Source organism: Diospyros lotus, chromosome 12, assembly GCF_014633365.1.
Source record: "Diospyros lotus cultivar Yz01 chromosome 12, ASM1463336v1, whole genome shotgun sequence".
Lineage (NCBI taxonomy): Eukaryota > Viridiplantae > Streptophyta > Magnoliopsida > Ericales > Ebenaceae > Diospyros > Diospyros lotus.
Genome location: NC_068349.1, coordinates 11,220,535 through 11,240,330, shown reverse-complemented (window position 1 = coordinate 11,240,330; position 19,796 = coordinate 11,220,535). Strand labels below are relative to the sequence as shown.

At 34.7% G+C, this 19,796-nt stretch overlaps 2 protein-coding genes across 2 annotated transcripts; both read right to left on the bottom strand.

Moving 5' to 3' along the window:
* Positions 1-3,162: 3,162 nt before the first annotated feature.
* On the bottom strand, positions 3,163-4,440 carry LOC127787033 (ethylene-responsive transcription factor ERF038-like). The gene has a single exon (XM_052314871.1). The coding sequence runs from the start codon at positions 4,362-4,364 to the stop codon at positions 3,627-3,629; it is 738 nt and encodes a 245-aa protein (XP_052170831.1). The 5' UTR covers positions 4,365-4,440; the 3' UTR covers positions 3,163-3,626.
* Positions 4,441-12,056: 7,616 nt separating this feature from the next.
* On the bottom strand, positions 12,057-18,649 carry LOC127787493 (peroxisomal acyl-coenzyme A oxidase 1-like). The gene is made up of 6 exons (XM_052315554.1): positions 18,537-18,649; positions 18,171-18,420; positions 14,498-14,629; positions 13,592-13,712; positions 13,289-13,399; positions 12,057-12,506 (listed from the first exon to the last, which is right to left on the bottom strand). The coding sequence occupies exons 1-6, from the start codon at positions 18,647-18,649 to the stop codon at positions 12,403-12,405; spliced, it is 831 nt and encodes a 276-aa protein (XP_052171514.1). The 3' UTR covers positions 12,057-12,402.
* Between the last annotated feature and the right edge of the window lie 1,147 nt (positions 18,650-19,796).

The following is a 19,796-nucleotide window of genomic DNA, read 5'->3' as shown; positions in this document are numbered from 1 at the left end:
ACGTGGAGATAGGGGTACAGTGTGCCTCGTCACCTCTTCGGGGGTCTCACCCACACGATGTAAGGGTGGACTCCATGGGCAGGATAGCTATTTTTCAAAAGTTTACTTCGAATGTATATAGACTATGATTACATCCGAATTTATCCAGAGGACGAATCATAGAGGAATGTTGTTCTCTTCAAAATTAGTCTGGTGAATCTCGAACACTTGAATCATAAAAAAAAAAAAAAAAAACTCTAATTAGTGACAAACAATTCCATATTGATTCAACAACGGACACGAAAGCCCATATGTTGGGGAAGTAAATGAATTTTAGAACTTTATATAAAAATTCTATAAACAGATATTTTGATTTTTAAAGATGATAGATTACGTTTGGCGTGCATCATGTTGGGCCTAAACTTGGAGAACACAAAGGTATATATTATGCACGGTAGCTTGTGTTCCAAGCTTGGGCTTGTGTTGTGGGGCTTCAATTTACTTTGCCCATCTTCTGCATGCACCATGGTCTACTTTTTTTTTAACTTTGATTTTGCTTACTTTGCTTTGTTTATTCTGTTTTCTTCCCCCACTTTGATTTTCTTTGTCCTTTTCTCTTGTCTTCTTCTTCTTCTTCTTCTTCTTCTTCTTCTTCTTCTTCTTCCCTCCCTTCCCCTTGTGCAGTGCTACCGTGGCCTTGCTTATTCTTTTTCACATCTGTTTGATTATTACTTCTTTCTGTTTAAAAGCATATTATTGTTAAAGAATGCGATCCACACACTTTATTCCAATCATATCTGCCTCTCTGACCTACTAAACCTTACCATGAGAAAGTCAAAAACCACTGTTCCTTAAATCAAAATCATTACTCTAAAACACGTTAACTAACTCTTAATCATTCATGCCAAGACTACTTTGCAAGAAGTTTATCCCAAAATCTCCAGTTTAGAAAACAATAAATAAATACTTTTCTTTATGAAAATGAAAGCTATTCAAAAGTAAAGCCATTCTCAAAAGTTTTCACGATTAATATATGGAGGTTGTTGGTATAAAAACTCTACAAAAATTGAGTAATACCCAAGCAAAGATTGATCCATTTAAGATATACATGCTGCTACTATTTTTTGAATAATGAGTAGTGGTGCCTTGGAGAGGCAATTCCATGGATCATGCATGCATCAATTCCATGGATCATGCATACATTGTAAATAATCTGTGTCAATGGGAAAGGATAAATAAAGAAAGCAAAAGAAAAAGAGGGGAAAAGGGAGGGGAAACAAGACAAGCAAAAATTATTATTTTAGATAACAGAGAGAGGATATTTAATCTGTATGTATCATGATGAGGACTCAGATGCATATTTTTGTGGCAGAGTGTCATTGGCGCAAGTCATGCCCACACATAGTACAAAATTATATGCACAAAATTCTTGCCTAGAATGCCAAAAGTTGAGTTATAAGCATATTATATATTTGACTCATACCTTTGGCCAAGATGCTTAAATCAATGATGATTTATTCATATGGTTGTGGCTTTTCAGGGCAAATCTCTCTCTCTCTCTCTCTCTCTCACACACAGATGCACAATATTATCAAAAGAGTTTGATTTAGATGTAATTTATTATTTTTTATAAAAATTTTGTGAAAGCTTGCTCTCAAAAATGTTGAACCTAATTGCTTGCATTGGTGATCACCGTAACCACCTCTTGCCATTAAACCAACTCATATGATTTTAATTTAGAAAAGATGTCTTAAGTAATTAAAATTTTATACAAAACTATCATGTAAAATGATCATTGTTTTTGAGTATAACTTAAGTAACCAAAATTATCGTGTAAACATAAATAGTTCACAATTTTTTTTAATTTTTTGGTTAGAATAGCCCACAAATTATACCCACTAAGTAAAGTTTATAAAAAAATTGTTTGAACTTGCTTTCAAGAAAGATGAATCTTATATATATAAAAGGGTATTATAATCTCTTATTATTAAGTCAACAACATATGTGATTTTAATTTAAAAATGATATATTAAGTAATTAAAATTTTATATAAAATTATTGTATAAAATGATGCATGCTCATCAATGTATACTTAATAATAAAAAAAAAGTGTTACTGTTAATTTGTTTTGCATGAATATCGATCATTATTAATTAATTCATTTTCTTAATTATTCTGGAAGGAGGAGTCCCAAAAGTCTTCTGTACTCTATAATTTGATTCTACTTTTGTCTGTAAACATGCTGATATGAGAATATATAAAGAAAGAAATTACAGGGATACATGAAAGGGGGGCCATCTGTAGACGCATCAAAAGCATAAAACAATTATGTTTTAGTAGTTTGTGGAAAAGCATATTTGACATGCTAGCCAAATAAAGACAGAGAAGCAAAGAAACACTATTTTTGTTCATGAAACTTCCTCTTCCATTACCATATGTCCCAATGGCTCTGCCCTTGTCAACTTTATGCCAACCATTAGGGATCTTCCAAGTCATCCTGTAAAAGTCAAAAGAAACAAAAGCTCAAGTACATTAATGAACAGAACAAGGTTGAAGGTTATCCAACAAACTATTTTATTTGTTCAACATCACTTTTTTTTTCATCATATGAAATTTGTTACAGAAGAGGGAGAAGGCTGAAAATATCTTTTAATTAATCATAGCAGAAGATATAATAATAACGTTATGTAAAAAGATAATGACTACTAATAAAAATGATTAAAAATTTGAAACTTATATGAAATTAACTTCCCCTTCACGTGTTGGAATTAAAATTCATGTTATTACTTTTCTTGTGGTATGACATTAATACATTTCCCAAAAGCTGTCACCAGCTGGGGCATGATTTATGGTATATTGTTGTTTGTAGCGCTTCATGTCAAATTTGCATTATTGATCAAGCAATCAAATTCTGAACAATCAGGATGAAGCATCTTAATCATGAAAATTGTAGAGGGAGTACTGAAGACTTTTTGAAATATTTCAACAAATTATATTTCATCTCAATCATGTGAAAATTTACCCTTTTTTTGAAATATTATGTTGGTTTTTTTTTTTTCTTTCTCGAATTTTCTTTTTCTCATTAAATTATATTTGTCAAATGGGCTCTATGGAAAGAGGAAAATTAAACAGAAACTTGTTAAGTGGTTAGGGGAGGGACAGAGAAAAACAGAGAGAGAGAGAGAGAGAGAGAGAAATACACAGATTAGTCTTACATTCTATTACTTAAGACAAATAGCTCATTATTTTTTGAAGTATGAATGCGACGACAATTTCTTCAAAATATCCTGATCACATATTTGTCACCACAAAAAAGGTTTACCATATTAAAATTCATACATTGCAGCTTAATGGATAGAAGTCCCACTTAAACAAAACATTAAATTCCCCCACACTCTATGCCAATTTTTTATTTTTTATTTTTGGAGAAAACCCAGATCCAAGCATGGAACGACAGTTTCTCTAACATGAATAAGAGGTTAAAATCACAGAGAAAGCAAACTGTTTTAAGCCATGCAAATCCAAACTCAACTATCTGATATAAAAAGCTTCTTTGATTCCCCTTTCGAGCTTGAATTTGGATCGACCTGCAGCTAAATGTACTGCCAAACTGCCAATTCCGTGCATCAAATGGACAAGATACACCTCTAGCAGCAGTGGTTCCATAACAAAGGGTCTTCCCCCCAGCATTCATCTTCAACCTGCTCCGTTTGGAACAGCTGCCATGGCAGCGCGCTATAAAGCTCGTCCATGTGATGGCCTAGGCCGAGGAAGAGGTCTGGCAGGTCGAAGAACGGATCGTCAACGCCGCTCAGATGTGAAGTTGACAGCTCTCCAGTATCATTGGATGCCACGTTGGTGTCGGAGGTTCGGGAACAAGCCATCAACTCTGCCTCAGATTCATGGTTGATTCCAAGAGGCGCTTGGGCGGCTGCCTGGGCTGCCGCGGCCTGGATGTCCTTGGGTGACTTGGAAGCCGGGCGGGGAAGTTCATTAGCCAACTCCGGGAAGTTGAGCTGAGCAGAGCCGCCTTTGATCGCAATGGCAGCTACGTCGTGGGCTCGAGCCGCCATTTCCGGCATCTCGAAGGTCCCGAGCCAAATTCTTGACTTCTTCCGAGGCTCCCTTATCTCAGAAACCCATTTTCCCCAATGGCGCATCCGAACACCATGATAAATACGGTGTTTCCCATCGTCACTGCTCTTAGAACCCTTCCTTCCAATATCATCCGAACCAAATTTGGCTTCATGACCTCTCTTGCAGCGTCTCTCTTTCACGGTTTTGGCCGGAGTACGTGGAGGAGATGAGGAAGCGGTGGCGGCGATGGAAGAAGAAGTGGACCAGGTGGTTTGATTCTCACGTTCTGTAAGAAAAGTTACCTCCATGGTGATGGAGCTTCATGGGGCAGAGGAGACTGCGTGAACCACGTCTTCAGATACCGAGCTGGCTTCTTATACTTCACCTGTAAGTGGAGCAAACTCTGTACGTGGCAAAGGATGGTTTTAAACAATTAAAAAAGTCTACTTTAACTAGCCTTATTTAACACACTTATTTTATTTTTAAAAAAAGAATTATTAACAAAACTTTGGACTTATAAAAATGTTATTATCACCTTCAATAATACTTTTGACATAACTTTTTTAAATCTTATTTTTATCTCACTATGTGAAGAGAGAGTAAAATAAATCGTGAATCTAACCAAAAAAAGATGTAAAAAAAAAAACCCATAAAATACTTATTAAAAAACATTTAAGTATAATATTAATTATACAATTTTATTAAAAAAGCCAATCCCATCATAATAAAATGAAAGAACTCTCACTTTCTCAATGTCTTTCCTCAAATAGCGATGGTAAGTTGGTAAGAATGTGCTGCTCAGGTTAGGAATTGGCTGGCATGGCTTATACATTGACACGTACTAAGGGGTCAGAGCCATATTAGCCACTCAATTATGAGCCAATTAAAACGTAGGAGAAAGATGGATTTCTGTCGACATGTAGGCCCCTTGAAATGTTTAGCACACGATGATCCGGCATTCCTGCTATTAACCTCCTTTCCGCCATTTCATGAATGTAATGGGCATTACGAGGCAGGAGTGTGCAAAAAATTGGGTCAGTCAATTTAATTGAATCAATTGGTTTGGTCCGTCCAGTTTGATTAATTTTGATGGTTAATTCGGTTTCGATTGCCCATTTAACAAAAAATTGATTACTTGGTTCGATTCGATTATTTGGATAAAAATAACCAAACCACCTAACTGAACCCCCCATCAACCCGTATTGTTTAGAAAAATATTGGAAAGGGAGGTGAATTGAGGTTTTTTTTTTTTTTAAAAATATTAATTTTAGCTCTTGTTGAAATTTTTTGAATTTGTAATATTAATATATGGTGATTGTAATATAAATAAGCACACTAAAATCAAACAATCACAAAGAGTAAAAAAATACTTATAGAAATTCAATTTTAAAGAGGCTACTCATATTTCTTAAGACTTAGATTGAGACTCTAAGTCTTAATTTGAGATTTCACTAAGAAAAATTAACACTAGTTTTTAATTGGAACTAGAATCAACAACACTATCTTTTAACTGAAACTATAACTAACATATAATCTTTTACCTAAGCAAGAACCACTAGCACACTATTAGTGAATACAATTCCCTCACACACTAAGTGAGTAAAATAACAAACTTATAATCAAAGACAATATTAAACAAGTCACTAACGATTGAGAATTCTACCAACCAACACACTTCTAGCACTTTGAATCTTTTCGCTTTTGTTTGAATGTTCTCTTAATAGTTTGTTCTTTTTATTGTATTTCAATCACACGTTGAAGCCTTTGAATTTATGCTTTATATAGACAACTTTCAAGAAACTAGTTGTTACAAAGATGATCAATATGAAGTTTGAAATTCACAAAATATTTAAGTTGTTTACAAATAATAAGGAACAAAACAAGGAAACATGTCAACTAATAGTCCATCTTTAATGAGAAATAAATAATATTTTTGCATAAATAAAATACATTTATCAGGATATGAAAATTCAAACATAAGCACCTTGAGAGAAAATGATTAAAACAAAGAGACATATCTAAAGATAACTTACCTTTAATTCAAATATACTTTTTGTATGAGAAAAGTAAGCCATAAAATAAGGAACAAGGTGTTAGCATATATAAGAAACTATTAATGGGCATGCAACAAAACATGATGCAAAAACAATAACAAAACAAAAATGACCATTGAACTTCGGGCCACTGAATGCACAATTTCGATCGATTGAAATTATCCAGTAACCTTATTCATAATTTCGGTTGAAGGATCGGTCAACTTAAGATAGAGGCCAAACATTTTGGTTAACTTCAATTGACCGAAAAACAACTTCAGTCGATTTAAGATTGGAGACCAACATTCTAGTCAACTTTGATCGACCTAAGATACTTAGTCATTTTAGCATGCGCATTTTTTCAGCAAAGTGAGTTTTTAGCATAATGAGTTGGTAAAATATATCTCTATCATAAAAATAATTTTGTTATTATCAAAACATATCTCTTACATTGCAAGAGATTAATAAAAATATTCATATCATAAAAATATGTCTGGGAGTTCACTTGATCTATTTAACTTATAGCCTTTCCTTTCTTATAAACTTGCTGAGTCTTGCGACTCACTTTGCTTTCCATCATTCCAGGTAAGAGCAAAGCTAAAGTCGAGGGCGAGAATCGCAGTACCTAGCAGCCGTGTCGGTATGGTGTATAGTCAGCTTTCTCCTGTTGTCTTTGATGTTTTGATGAGATTTTGGTCCCTTTATTTTTGATTGTGCCGGGTCGTTCCTTGTATTTTCTATATGTTGGCACATGTGTCTGTATGTATTTATATGCTATGTGACCACTGTTCCAGCGGGGTACTCGTGTGCGTGAATGTATATAGTTTTGCTTTCGCTGTTTCATTTCTCGTGTATGCATGCTAGGGTAATTCCCCATCTTGTGATTCATTCTTTTCCCTTTCGTAAGCACTCCCGTTCTGGTAGTCCTGGTGGTTGGGATATCTGAGCGGGGGTGTTTACATATAAAGAAGTAGGAGTTCGAAAATGGAAACAAACACAAAAGTTGGGATGTGAAGTGAGAAGGAAGCCTTTATAGGTACCGAATGACACATCCAACAGTCGGAGTTCATTCGTTACGTAACAAACATTGGGATCATGCCACCTATCGCTCACTGAAGGCGGAAGGACGTCTCTTCACCTGCAACCAAGGTTGTTAAAATCGGGATTTTAAGTGGGATCGACAAAGGGTCCATAAAATCGTATCGTAAAATCGTAAGATTTTAGAGATAATTAAAAATACCCTTTAATTTTTGTAAATATATGTTTATAATAACATAATTTTGTGGAAAATGAATTAATATCATTTAATAGCCTAATTATTCCTTATTATAATTCAAAAGATGATATTTCCAAAATATAGCTCAAAAACTAGCAGGTTGGTATAGGCAATTTAAAGGCAAAATATAGGTAATTTAGAGGTAAAATATAACTTATAATTCTTTAGAGGATGCTTCCAACGTCTTCCATTAGATTTAGATTGTAATTTTTTCTTGATTTAACATTGATTAAATCAAGTAATATCCCGATTTGGAGTTGGGTGGTCCATTAATTAATTACTTGTTTGTCTTGATTTACTTATGTAATCAATGTTAAATCAAGTAAAAATTATAATTTAAATCAAGTAAATTGGAACTTATGCAATTAATGTTAGATGTTATGTGACATTGGAACTTATGCAATCAATGTTAAATCAAGTTCCAATTTAGAGGCAAAATATAACAATTCATTGCATAAGTTCCAATGTCAGATGCTATGTGACATTGAGACGTTGGAAGCATCCTCTAAATTACAACTTAAATCAATTGAGGTCTTTAAATCGTAAAATCGTTTGGGGATCTTTGAAGCGTAAAATCGTAAAATCGTACATGTAAAATCGAGATTTTATAGGATTTTATCCCAAATTGGATTTTACATGGGATTTGAATCGTTTGGGGGTCTTCGAATCGTAAAATCGTACGCATAAAATCGGGATTTTAACAACAATGCCTGCAACACGCCACCTTGTCCCCTAGGCCTAACGCCTCGAATCTCGAGAATGTATGTGCTATGTTAGAGCATTAAAAGTGATTGGGCTCTACGCGGGCTTAATAAATGCCTAAAAAACCCGCTACCTTGGACGTGTCGACCTCAATCACCTCAGTTATACATTTCGAGCTTGGCCTCTAACTAACTACAAAGTTTTATCTCTTCGGCTAATGCACCCCGAGCTCTATTATGACGACTTGGCAATCCAAGCTCAAAAACTCACCCTCGCAAACATCCGACCTGAGGGTCTAGTCTTAATCTCAAATGTCTCAAACTATCTCGGTCTTACACGTCAAGAGTTCATCCATCATCTTTGCATTTCGAGCTCGAATGCTTTCCCTTGCGAACATTTGACCTGGGGGGTTATGGATCGCACTAGCCCAATCAGGCCCGACCCGATAAAGGCCCAAGATCTCTATCGGCCTTCCGATCTAATCTTAGCCTCATACTTGCCAGTAGTGATCATCATCACCCATGTACTTGCAACACTCATGCACCCACTATAAGTTCCATCAGCATTCAATATAACATTTAATGAAAGTCCCGTTGGCACCACACCTCTGTCAGAAAGTCTCACCGACGCCGAATATTTCTGTCCCATCCCACTGCAACACCCAAGGCTAACTTGCATGTCAAGGAACCCCATTTTCCCTTTATATAAGCTAGTTTGCTCACATGCCAAGATATGTTCTTTTAAGCCCATTAACACTTCCAATTAAATCTCTTACTCACTAGACCATCAGAATGTTTGTAGGTGTCGCCACCCCCTTCCGGTCACCGAAATCAGTTCCAACATTACCAGAATCTCCCCATTCGACAATTATTTGGTTAGGAAGGAACACCCTCGATTTATGAAAAATTTACAAAGCTAAATTCTCGCTAGTGGATTTTAAAAGAAAAGTTACAGTTGAAAGAAGAACGAGCCTGGATATGCTATCGACGACTTTGAAGGCATGCAAGAAGTGGCCAACATAGTTCGTCTTGGCATTGACATCGAATTGGGCCTTCTTGCTATCGTAAGCCAAGTGATCCACTCTCTCAATTTCCATTCCTTCTCCCCTTAAATCAAAATAAACACAAACACTGGCTAATTCAAACCGTATGCCTATCTCATCTTATAGTCTATAAAAAAAGACCTTGAGACTCTTGAAAACTAGCTCTTCCACACAATATGCAATCTTGTCCGTCTTTTCGTCTCATTCTTTCCTTTTTTGTCATTCGTAGACCATTGAGCTAGACCAACTTGCCAAAAATCGAGAGCTTGCCACATGGATGGGGACTTCCACAACAACGAGGCAAATCTCTAAACAGAGTCTCTGGAACACCGTACATCCAACAAGTAACAGTTCTCAATTTGGTAAAGAGCAACTCCCCAAGGCTTCTCTAGCAACCTTTTTCCGTTTGCCCGAGGAGATGGAAAGTGAAGCTAATAAGAGCAGCTCCAATGGAATACCAAATTTAGCGCCAACACCAATTTGGTGTTAAATTGCTTTCCAATGAATACACAATTTTGGTGTTGGGTACAACTTCTAATCACCAAATTTGGTGTTGAGTGAATATTTTGATGTTATACTATTCACTCAACACTAAATTTTCTTTTTTATTTTATTTCCAATTTTGCCACTATTTGTATAATTTCAAAACAACTTATTCCCTTTATATCTTCTATCACTTTTATTATATTTTATATATTTTAATTAATAATTAAAAATATAAATTAAATTATTATAAAAAATATATACCGATGGAAATATTTTATTAAGATCTATAAAATAAGTATAATATTGAATATATTTTAAAATATTGAATATATTTTATAAATACCATGTTAATATAAAATGAACTAAGTTTGTTTGTGTATATGAAATTTTTTTATTTCAATAATTACTTGATAGAAAGAAAATATTCTTAATGCAAAAACTAAATAATATAATAAAAAGTAATAACATTTCCATTAACTTAAATTAAAAATACATGATTAAAATAGAAAAAAGTTTAAAATAAAAAAATAACAACATGGCTTAAAAATAAAATGCTTTCTATTCTTAATTCTAAACTACCATTTAAAAATTCGAAAAGTCATCGCCATTTCCTTTATAATTACCAAAATATTGGACAAATGAATTTGATAATCCGCTTCCTCTTTGAAATTATTGCTCACGAGCCTTTTTTTTTCACAAATTCTTATTTGTTCACTTCGAATAGTATCATGTACTATTGAATCTTTTATGGAATTTGCATCTCTCTGTAAAATTTTATTCTCTTTACGTCGTTCTTGCAACTCTATTTTTTTGGCCTCATTTTGAGCTCGTAACAATTAGATTTCACAATTCCTTTATATTAGAGCTTGCGTTTCTTGCATACATGTCTGACTTTCTTTAAACAAATCCATAATTTGTTTATTTTCTTGTTTCATGGATATAAAAAATTGCATCATCTCGTCACCTTATTTTTTTTATTTTTTCTTTCTTCCTCCTAATAGGTCGCTCGATTGAATAATTCTTATCATTAGTATCATTATTTTTCTCGATTTTCGAAGTCTGCATTTAAATCAAAACAAAATGACGATACTCCCTCAGACTGTGAGAGTAACATATTTTTGTAAAAAATTTAAAAAAAATTATGAGAGTAATTTTTTATTTTTTTTGTAAATATGACTAATTATTTTTAATGATATTATGCTAAGTTAAATAAATAAATTAATATTTATTAATAAAATATTCTTTTTGCACCAATTTAGTATTGAAGAAATTGGTGTAAAACACTCTTGGATACTAAATTAGCGCTAGATTTGGTGTTTAACGTTAGAGATACTCTAAAAAAGCCCTAATAAGGATCAAGTGACCTTGATGGTTTGAAGTATTTTTGTCAAAAGTAACACAAAAAATAAGAATTACAATTCTGAAATTGCAACTCCAACTCAACCTGGTAATCCTCCTCGGTTGCCCCCTACAAATTATCGTAAGTTTTAAAATTGATATTTTAATTTTTTTTATTTTTAAAAATAATTTTATTATTATATTAAAGTTTATTTTATTTAAAGTTTTACTTAAATAAAAATAAAAAGATAAACTGGGAGTTTTGAAATAAAGAGGAAGAGAAGGTTTATAAAAGGAAAAAAAAGGAACGGAGATAGAACAAAAGGTATCTTATATATATATATATATTATATTTATTAAATAATAAAAATTAGATTGTACTAGATGTAATTAATCACCTAAAATTTAGTTAAATTTAGTTTGAGTGCAATTAAACCTTGCAATACTTCAATTTATGATCTCAAGTTTATAAATACTATCACCTGTTAAAAATATTAAATCAACTAATTTTGAAAAATATTTTTTACAAAATTGAGCACAAAATATTTTAATTTACATTATTAGCATTATTATTTCTCATCGATAAGTAAGAGTAAATTAAATAACAGAAAAAAACAAAAATAAGGTCCAAGTATCTAAACTAAGACAAACTTGAGCTAAAAACCATTGTGATAGATCAAACTAACTAATAAGCACTCAAACAAAATACCAATAATTAAAAAACTAACTAAAAGAAGAATCAACTTCTTCAATACTCTTGAAGCAAACTTTACGTGTGAATTAAAATGATATTTTGAAAAAAATCTTTAAATGTGACAGAAACCAATCTTGACTAATTTAGGGATCTAATTTAACAAAACAACTGATTCGAAATTGGCTGCTGAAAATTCGGCCATTTCTTTCCATTTCACATGAAAATAAAAATGACACAAAATAAATGCACATTATAAATCTTATAAAATAAAAACACAAAAATAAAAATTGAACAGGCCTTGAGATATCTCCCTAGTAGTAGTAGTGGTGGTGGTGGTCTGCCTGTCCTCTCGAATGGAGTGCAATTCAGAGTCTATATATCTATCAAACACATTATAAGATAAACTTTATTGTCCCATCAGATTCAACACAATACAACAACAAATTATTGGTCATTTGTTTCTAGTTACAGAAACAACCACCAACCCTACTATTACCATAAACCTTTTGCTATCTGGAGGGCGCCCTTCCAGATAGCACGAGACTAGATTTCAAAACGTATACAGAAACTGAAGTCTCTTCAAAGCTTGGCAGCACGTACGCAGCTGTTGTCTGAGCGGAGGCCGGATATATTCATGGTAGCCGTCAGGCACAATTGACTCATTTAGAGGATCCTTCCACGCTGCCTCGTAGAATTTTGGATGTACGTTTCCATCATAAAATTTTCTTTCAGCTTTGTTCTGACTGGAGAAAGCCGATTCCTTGACAAATGTCAACTATGAGAAAGAGAAAGCAGTAAAAACAACTGACTTTGAAACTACAATTAGTTGGCAGTGAGCAACTGCTGCCTCTATTAAATCAGCTGAGAGTTCCACAAAGCCTGCATGGAGAACAAAATCTACTTTAATTACAAGCCCAACATTAAATTTCAAGAACCCCAGTCATAGACAATGCTCATAACTAGGAGGATCCCCCGACACATCATATTGGCTTGTAGTTTTTTGGGTTCAGCGCTTAGTCCCAAAAATCAGATGAAAAACCAAACTAGCAAGCACAGTTGTCAAAGGCTGATCAGGGTGCACTAAGGTGCAATAGTGTCTACAGCCTAGGTGCGAGTCTTTTGGATGCAAGGTGCACATTTAAAAAATCTGCAACAAAATACTTATACATCATTATTTTTGAAATATGCCTACAAAGAGGTAAATGCAAACTTATAAATCATATATAACAAATAACCAACACTATTTAACTAAATAATGTGGTGTTTTATTGTTTTCTTAAATTTCTTTATTTTTTCTGATCATTATTGGTTAGATACAAGTTCATAAAAAAAAGAAAAAAGAAAATTACATAGGAGTAAAAGCCATGTGCCCTTGCACCTCAAGGTGTGGCACACCTTAGTGCCTAGGCGTGCGCCTCAGAGAGTGAGGCACCCTCAGCTGAGCCTTGAGCCTAGGCATGCCTTGACAAGTGACAACTATGCTAGCAAATGTTAACCTTTTTGTAAAACTCGTAAAGAGGAGAGGTTCACTTACTCCATCATTCCTGCATTACCACAAGTTCATTACATACATTTTACACGGTAATAGAAAACAATGAAATTTAACATGGTAATAGAAGAAGAAAAAAACATGAAAGACTTTTTTGTCACAGCTGAAATACCTTCTTCTGGATTTGAAAGCTTGCTTAAACTTTGAGCACAGGCAACAGACATTCTAATCCCCCTTACTTCAAATGCTTCCACTACTGCACTGGGATTTAACCAATCCTCGGCTACATGTTGTTAGAGATGGGAGAGATTAGCACGAGTGTGCAAATGAAGACAATAAACATGTAAATTCCAAAATTGTTATGTTTAGGTAACAGTTTTGCACACATATAAATACACTACTATTTTACACGTGCAACTCCTGACAGATCTTGAGCAAAGAAAATAATAGTTGAAGTAAAAAGAGGAGCAAATACCTGTCCCAACATTGCGACGATATTGCCTTACATGCTCAACTAGCCCCATATCAGCTGTTGTACCCACTGGTTGAAATCCAGAATCCAGCTGAGACAGAGTCTTCATGAGAAACCTTGCAACCTACACAAGAAAAAGCATATAAGCAGAAGATACCGGCACTGACAAACAGAGGCTGCTTGAAGAGAAACATGTGCTTCCATAGTATAGCAAGATGGAAAAACCCAACTAAGATCTAACCACATAACATTACTCCACTGCTGAACAGGCACACACTAAATTTATAGTTCAAACCTATCAGAAAAGAAGTCCACGTGGGAGTTCCAATCAGAACATTATCCAGTTATCTGGTTCCTTAGAATAGTAAATGGTACAATTGTATAAAACACATTGTATATAGCACAATCAGTGCATTAGGAAAATAGTTCTTGTCCATCTGGCCAAAAAATAAAGTAGCATGTATTAAACTAAAATGCAGCCTATTTGAAAACAACCCCAAGACATATTCTGCCTCATGTAAGCAGATTGGACTGCTGAAATCTCAACAGAGTGTGAACCCTAACAGAATATTATCTCATTAACTATCTCTAGGTAACTTCCACCATCTATCCAAAGACAATACCAATTAGTAGATGTTCAATTCCTCAAATTAAGATATCAGCCTGAAGATAATGAAGTTAAGATTTTGCCAAACAATGCAAATATTTTAGAACAAAATCATGGCTAATCCACAAGCTCTATATGGACAACTATGCAAGTAATCCTACTAAACTATCTATTAGGATGGAATTCTTCATGGAGGCATTTCATCACAATATGCTCATCTTGTTTACACTGAACAGGTCTGTTTGGCACCGTATCAAGAAAGAAAAGTAACTAAGACATTAAAAGTAACTCGTATTAAGTACCTGTAGAAGCAGCACAACATTATCTCCTTCATATGTACAAGCAGGGATGTAAACAGCAAATAATTCAGGAAGTCCACTGCTACAAAGGTAGCCATGCCCGCCACACAATTTCCTGCATTCTTCAATACCATCCTGCAACAAACATATTTGGTTATAACTATACAGAAAAAATATATTGTAAACCAAAGTAGAAAACACTCGGAGCATAAGAACTTGATGTATCAACTGAAGCAAGACAAAGGGATGCCGGACAAGGAGTTGATGGTTACTGAAAGTGAAGCAGGGAAATGCATGCGATGCGATGCTCCAACCAGAGTTAAGCATGGAAAAATATTGGAGACAAGCATTTTATGTTTAATGAAACTATTTATATGATTCTTAAATCAAAGAGGATAGTTGACCAGGGGAGAAAAGAGCACTTTAGCCCCCATTTAAGAACATTGGAGATGTTCAAAGTTGTGGAAATTACATACGGATCAAACTAATAAGCCATACAACGGAAGTACGGAAGAGGAATTAAACAAAGGTTAAGAAAAGAAACGGAGGTCTCTAAAATCAGTTTAGTTTCATACCTAATAGGTTAACAATATAAGCAATCTATTAGATAAGGCATTTGATGGAACCTTCTAGAGATAAACAAAAGGATTTACATATGCTGAGGTCTTTATAAACTTAGAACTTATAACAGAGTACACAAAGAAATCTTGTGAAGAGTCTTAGAAAAGATAGGAGTTTGCGTTACTTATACACAGGCTATTAAAAGGCATGTATCACAGGGCAAAAACATGTTTTAAGATTTGTGGATGGGATATTACAATTTTTTAATCACAATCAGATTACATCAAGGAGTTGCATCGAGTTGTTATATCTTTGCTCTCTGGTAATGGATGAACTGATTAAGCACAATAAAAAAAAAGGTGTCTTGATGTATGTTATTTGTGTATAACATTGTCTTGGTGGATAAGACAAGAAGACGACACAAGAGTACTGAGCTTGAATTAAGGTGAGACAACTTAGAATTCAAAGGCTTCAAATTGAGCAGATTGAAAATTGAATAAATGATTATACAAAGAAAGGGGCACCCCAAGTGCATGAGGCTCCCCACTTTGTGAGGGGTCAAGCGAAGGTAGTCGTATTTGTATGTTAACTTCCCTTTGATTTTTTTTTTCTTTGAAATAGGATATTTGCACAACTTGAACTCCTGACCTTGTAGTCTCAAACAAGCAACTTTCTCATAGCTACCAAAGTTTGCCCTCAATGTGGAAATAAACAGTTTCTCTTATTATTTACATAAGTAATACAGCCCTACTTATAGGGTTGGAGATTACATCATAGGAAAGATTACATTTGCTAAAACTAGGAAAGATAGGCTGTACAAAAACATAGGAAAGGTTGGCTGTACAAGGATAGGAAAGTATCCTAAAAACTGGTCAAAGAATAATCTTAACAGTTTCAAAAAACTAAAGATAAGATTAGCTTCTAAACTAAGGATGACTTGATTAATGAATCTCTTGAGATTATAGCCAATCATTCCTTATCCCTTACCTAAAAATCAACACTCTCTCTCAAGCTGGTGAATAAATGTCTATCATTTCTAGCTTGTACAATAAGTCCTCAAATCTCTTAGTAGGCAGTTCTTTTGTCAATATATTAGCTAACTGGTTTTCAGAATAAACATAGGGTATGCAAATCAGTCTAGCCTCCAACTTCTTCTTTATAAAATATCGGTCTATTTCAACATGTTTTGTTCTATCATGTTGCATTGGGTTATGTGCAATACTGATAGTTGACTTGTCACAAAATAGATTGATTAATCCCGTGCTAGCAATCCTTAGATTATCCAAAACAATCTTCATCCATAGCAATTCACACAGACCAAGAGCCATAGGTCAAAATTTTGGATCAACACTAGACTTGGTCACTATACTCTGCTTTTTACTTCTTTAGGATACTAGATTCCCCCTTAGAAACACACAATAGCCAGTTGTAGACCGCCTATCAACATCTATGTACCCTAAAACACCCAGGTCATCTCATGTTCTGAACAAAATTCATTTCTTGGGTGTGGATTTTAGGTAACACAAAATTCTCCTAACCGCCTGCATATGTTCTTCTGTTGGATTGTGCATAAATTGGTTAACCAAGCTAATAATAAATGCAATGTCAAGTCTAGTATGAGATGGATAAATTAGGTGACCCAACAACCTTTGATACCTCCTTTTGTCCACCAGCTGATAGTTAGGATTCTCACCTAACTTAAGGTTTGGTTCTGTTAGTGTGCTAGCTCATTTTCCTCCCAGTAACCTAGTTTTCGGCAACAAATCTTTGGGAAAGAAAGATTCTTTCTTGGGAGTAGGCTACTTCTATTCCCAAAAAGTATTTGAGTTTCCCAAGATTCTTAATCTCAAATGCCCTTGCAAGGCTTTTTTTTAGTTGTTACGGCTCCTTAACATCATTTCCAATGACTATAATATTATCCACATACACAAATAAGGTTGTCACCTTCTTTTGTATTGAATGTTTAATAAAGAGAGTGTGATCTCCCCATTAAGAAAGGCATTTGGATATCAACATCCCAAATTATTCGGGATCTTATTTTCTACAACTCTCCCTTAAGTTGGTGAATAGATATCAATCATTCCCAACTTGCTAACATTTGACTCAAAATTTGACTTCAACAGGGCTTTTGTAAGATTGTCAGTTTTTTGTAATTTTGTTGGCACATAATGTAGGTGAATGTCCCATTGTCAATTTCTGTCTTGATAAATTTTTGTCAATCCTCACATGTTTAATCATATCGTATTAAACATGATTATGAATTAAGCTCATGGCAAATTTACTATCACTGTATAACTTCGTAAGTTCTTCCAGTGGAAGAGATAGGTTTTGTAGTAACCTCTTTATTCAGATTAGTTCACAAACTCCTTGAGCAATTGCCTTATATTCTGCCTCAACACTATTTCTTGCAACAATTGTTTGTTTTTTACTTCTCCATATCACCACATTTTCTCATACTTTTGTATAATATCTAGTAGTGAATTTTATATGTTCAACTGAGCTTGCCCAATCTGTATCTGCATAGTATTCAACACTCCCGATGATCATTTTTCTTGAATAGTAAATCTTTCCCTAGAGTACTCTTTAGGTAGCGAAAAATTTGACTTGCTACTTTTAAATGTCTCTTTGTAGAAGAGTACATGAATTACCACACTGACACTATAAATAATATGGAGTCTAGTGAAAAATAAGTAGATTAACTTCCCTATTAGGTGCCTTTCAACTTCCCTACTAGTGTACGTTGTACACTGCAAGTTTTGTTTGTACGTAGTTCGTTCATTTTTTTTCTGTAGCTCTATTCTCTCTTTCTCAAGTGCAGCATTGTCACTATCATTCATTGTCCTTGTCACTATCAGTCTCAGTCCCAGCAATTCTCGGTTCATCTTGTCTTTTTTCTTGTAGAAATCTCAACACCTATAATAAGAAGTATGTATTTAACAAAAGGATATTAAAAGTTGGATTCTGTGTGTCTATTAAAAGTAGGATTCTGTGTGTCTATTAGAAACTTTAAAAAGTACCAAACAAAATGTCCGAAAAGAATAAAAATTTAATTTTAACAAAAATACCGCATCACCTCGGATCCCACACGCAGTGAACATGAGCAACATATATAAACATGACCATGATGATGACCCTGGGCACAGTAGTAACCGCTAGGATCGTTCAGAAACCGCTTTTTCTCACAGCTATCACAATAATAGTCTGCATAATCATCATCATCATTTGGGTAGTCCTTGATCGGTGAACTTGTGAGGGTGAGGGGATGCCTGTGATGCATATCTCTCGCAGTTGGTGGCACGTTTGGAATGCAATACAGATGGAGTGCCAACTCACAGTTCATGCATACGAAGAACGCCGAGTTGCAGCTATTGTTGCAAACATTGCAGTAATGTCGCAGTCCAGGTTTCTCGGAGAAGGCCAGAGGGTGGTGGTGGGTTTCAAACTTCACGGTGGTCGGCACCGCCCGGTAAGACGAATTTACAGTGGACGGACGAGGAATTCACAGTAAAAGTCCTTACAGTACTCCCCCGCCGCGCGAATTCCAAACGCGAGTAGTGGTTCCGCACAGTTGGCAATTATCATGGAACTTGTCATAGCAGGATTGATCAGTGACGTCGCGGAGTTGGAGCTGGGGTTGAGGATGAAAAAAGAAAAAAAAAAAAGAGGTATATTTTATATTAAAAAGTAGGACAGACAATTTTAGACACAATCCGATTACACGACACGACATGACATGGAGTTAAGCGGGTTAGGGTTGGGGTTAATTAAGTTCGGGTCATAAATAAGTCAACCCGTTTATGACACGATTATTTTTGTGTCTTAGGAGGGTCAACCCGTCTAACCCGTTTAGACACGAAATGACACGTTTAATTAAACGTGTTAACGGGTTGATCCGAATACGTTAACACGATTATATAAGAAATGACACGTTTAATTAAAAGGGTTAGTGGGTTCATCTGAACACGTTGATTATACACGAAATAACACGTTTAAAACTAAATAACATATTTAACATGTGACACAACACAATCCGTTTAAATTAAACGAGTTAAACAAGTTAACAGGTGACACGACACGACACGACACGTTTAGTTAAACGGGTCGTATCGTGTTACACGTTTAATAAACGTGTCGTGTTCGGGTTTAAGGAATTTGACACGATTATTAAACGGGTCGTGTTCAGGTTAACCTGATACGTGTTAGACGTGTATCTCGACACGACACAATTACGACCCGCCAACACGAATTGCCACCACTATTAAAAAGTGTTATATATCCAATCAATCACTTAATAAAAACTTAGAGCCAATAAAGTTATAGTTTCTCCACAAAACTAAGTGGGTTTTAGTAGTAGTTCATGAGACATTGAATTCCCATGTTCCACTGTATATTATCCCAACTGGTTCCACCCCTAATTCTAATTGAAAAGTTGAGTTAACTTTTTTTTTTTTATTTATGAAAATGAACAGAATAAATAAATAAATTGTCTATATCTTGTATCTATAGACCATAGAATCAATCTATGAATAGGACAATTTTCTCAGACTCCTACCGTTGATGACATTCCTTGCTTCTCTCTGCCGACGACCTCTTGATGGAGGAGCAAAAGTGTCGGTCTCCTTCCATCAAGTTGATTATGCATGTTGGGTTTGTGTTTTTTTAAAGAGGACTAAGGTGGTGACGATGGTTTGAGACGGGTATAATCTTCATAGACTTCGACTCGTGATTAAAGTATTAACCC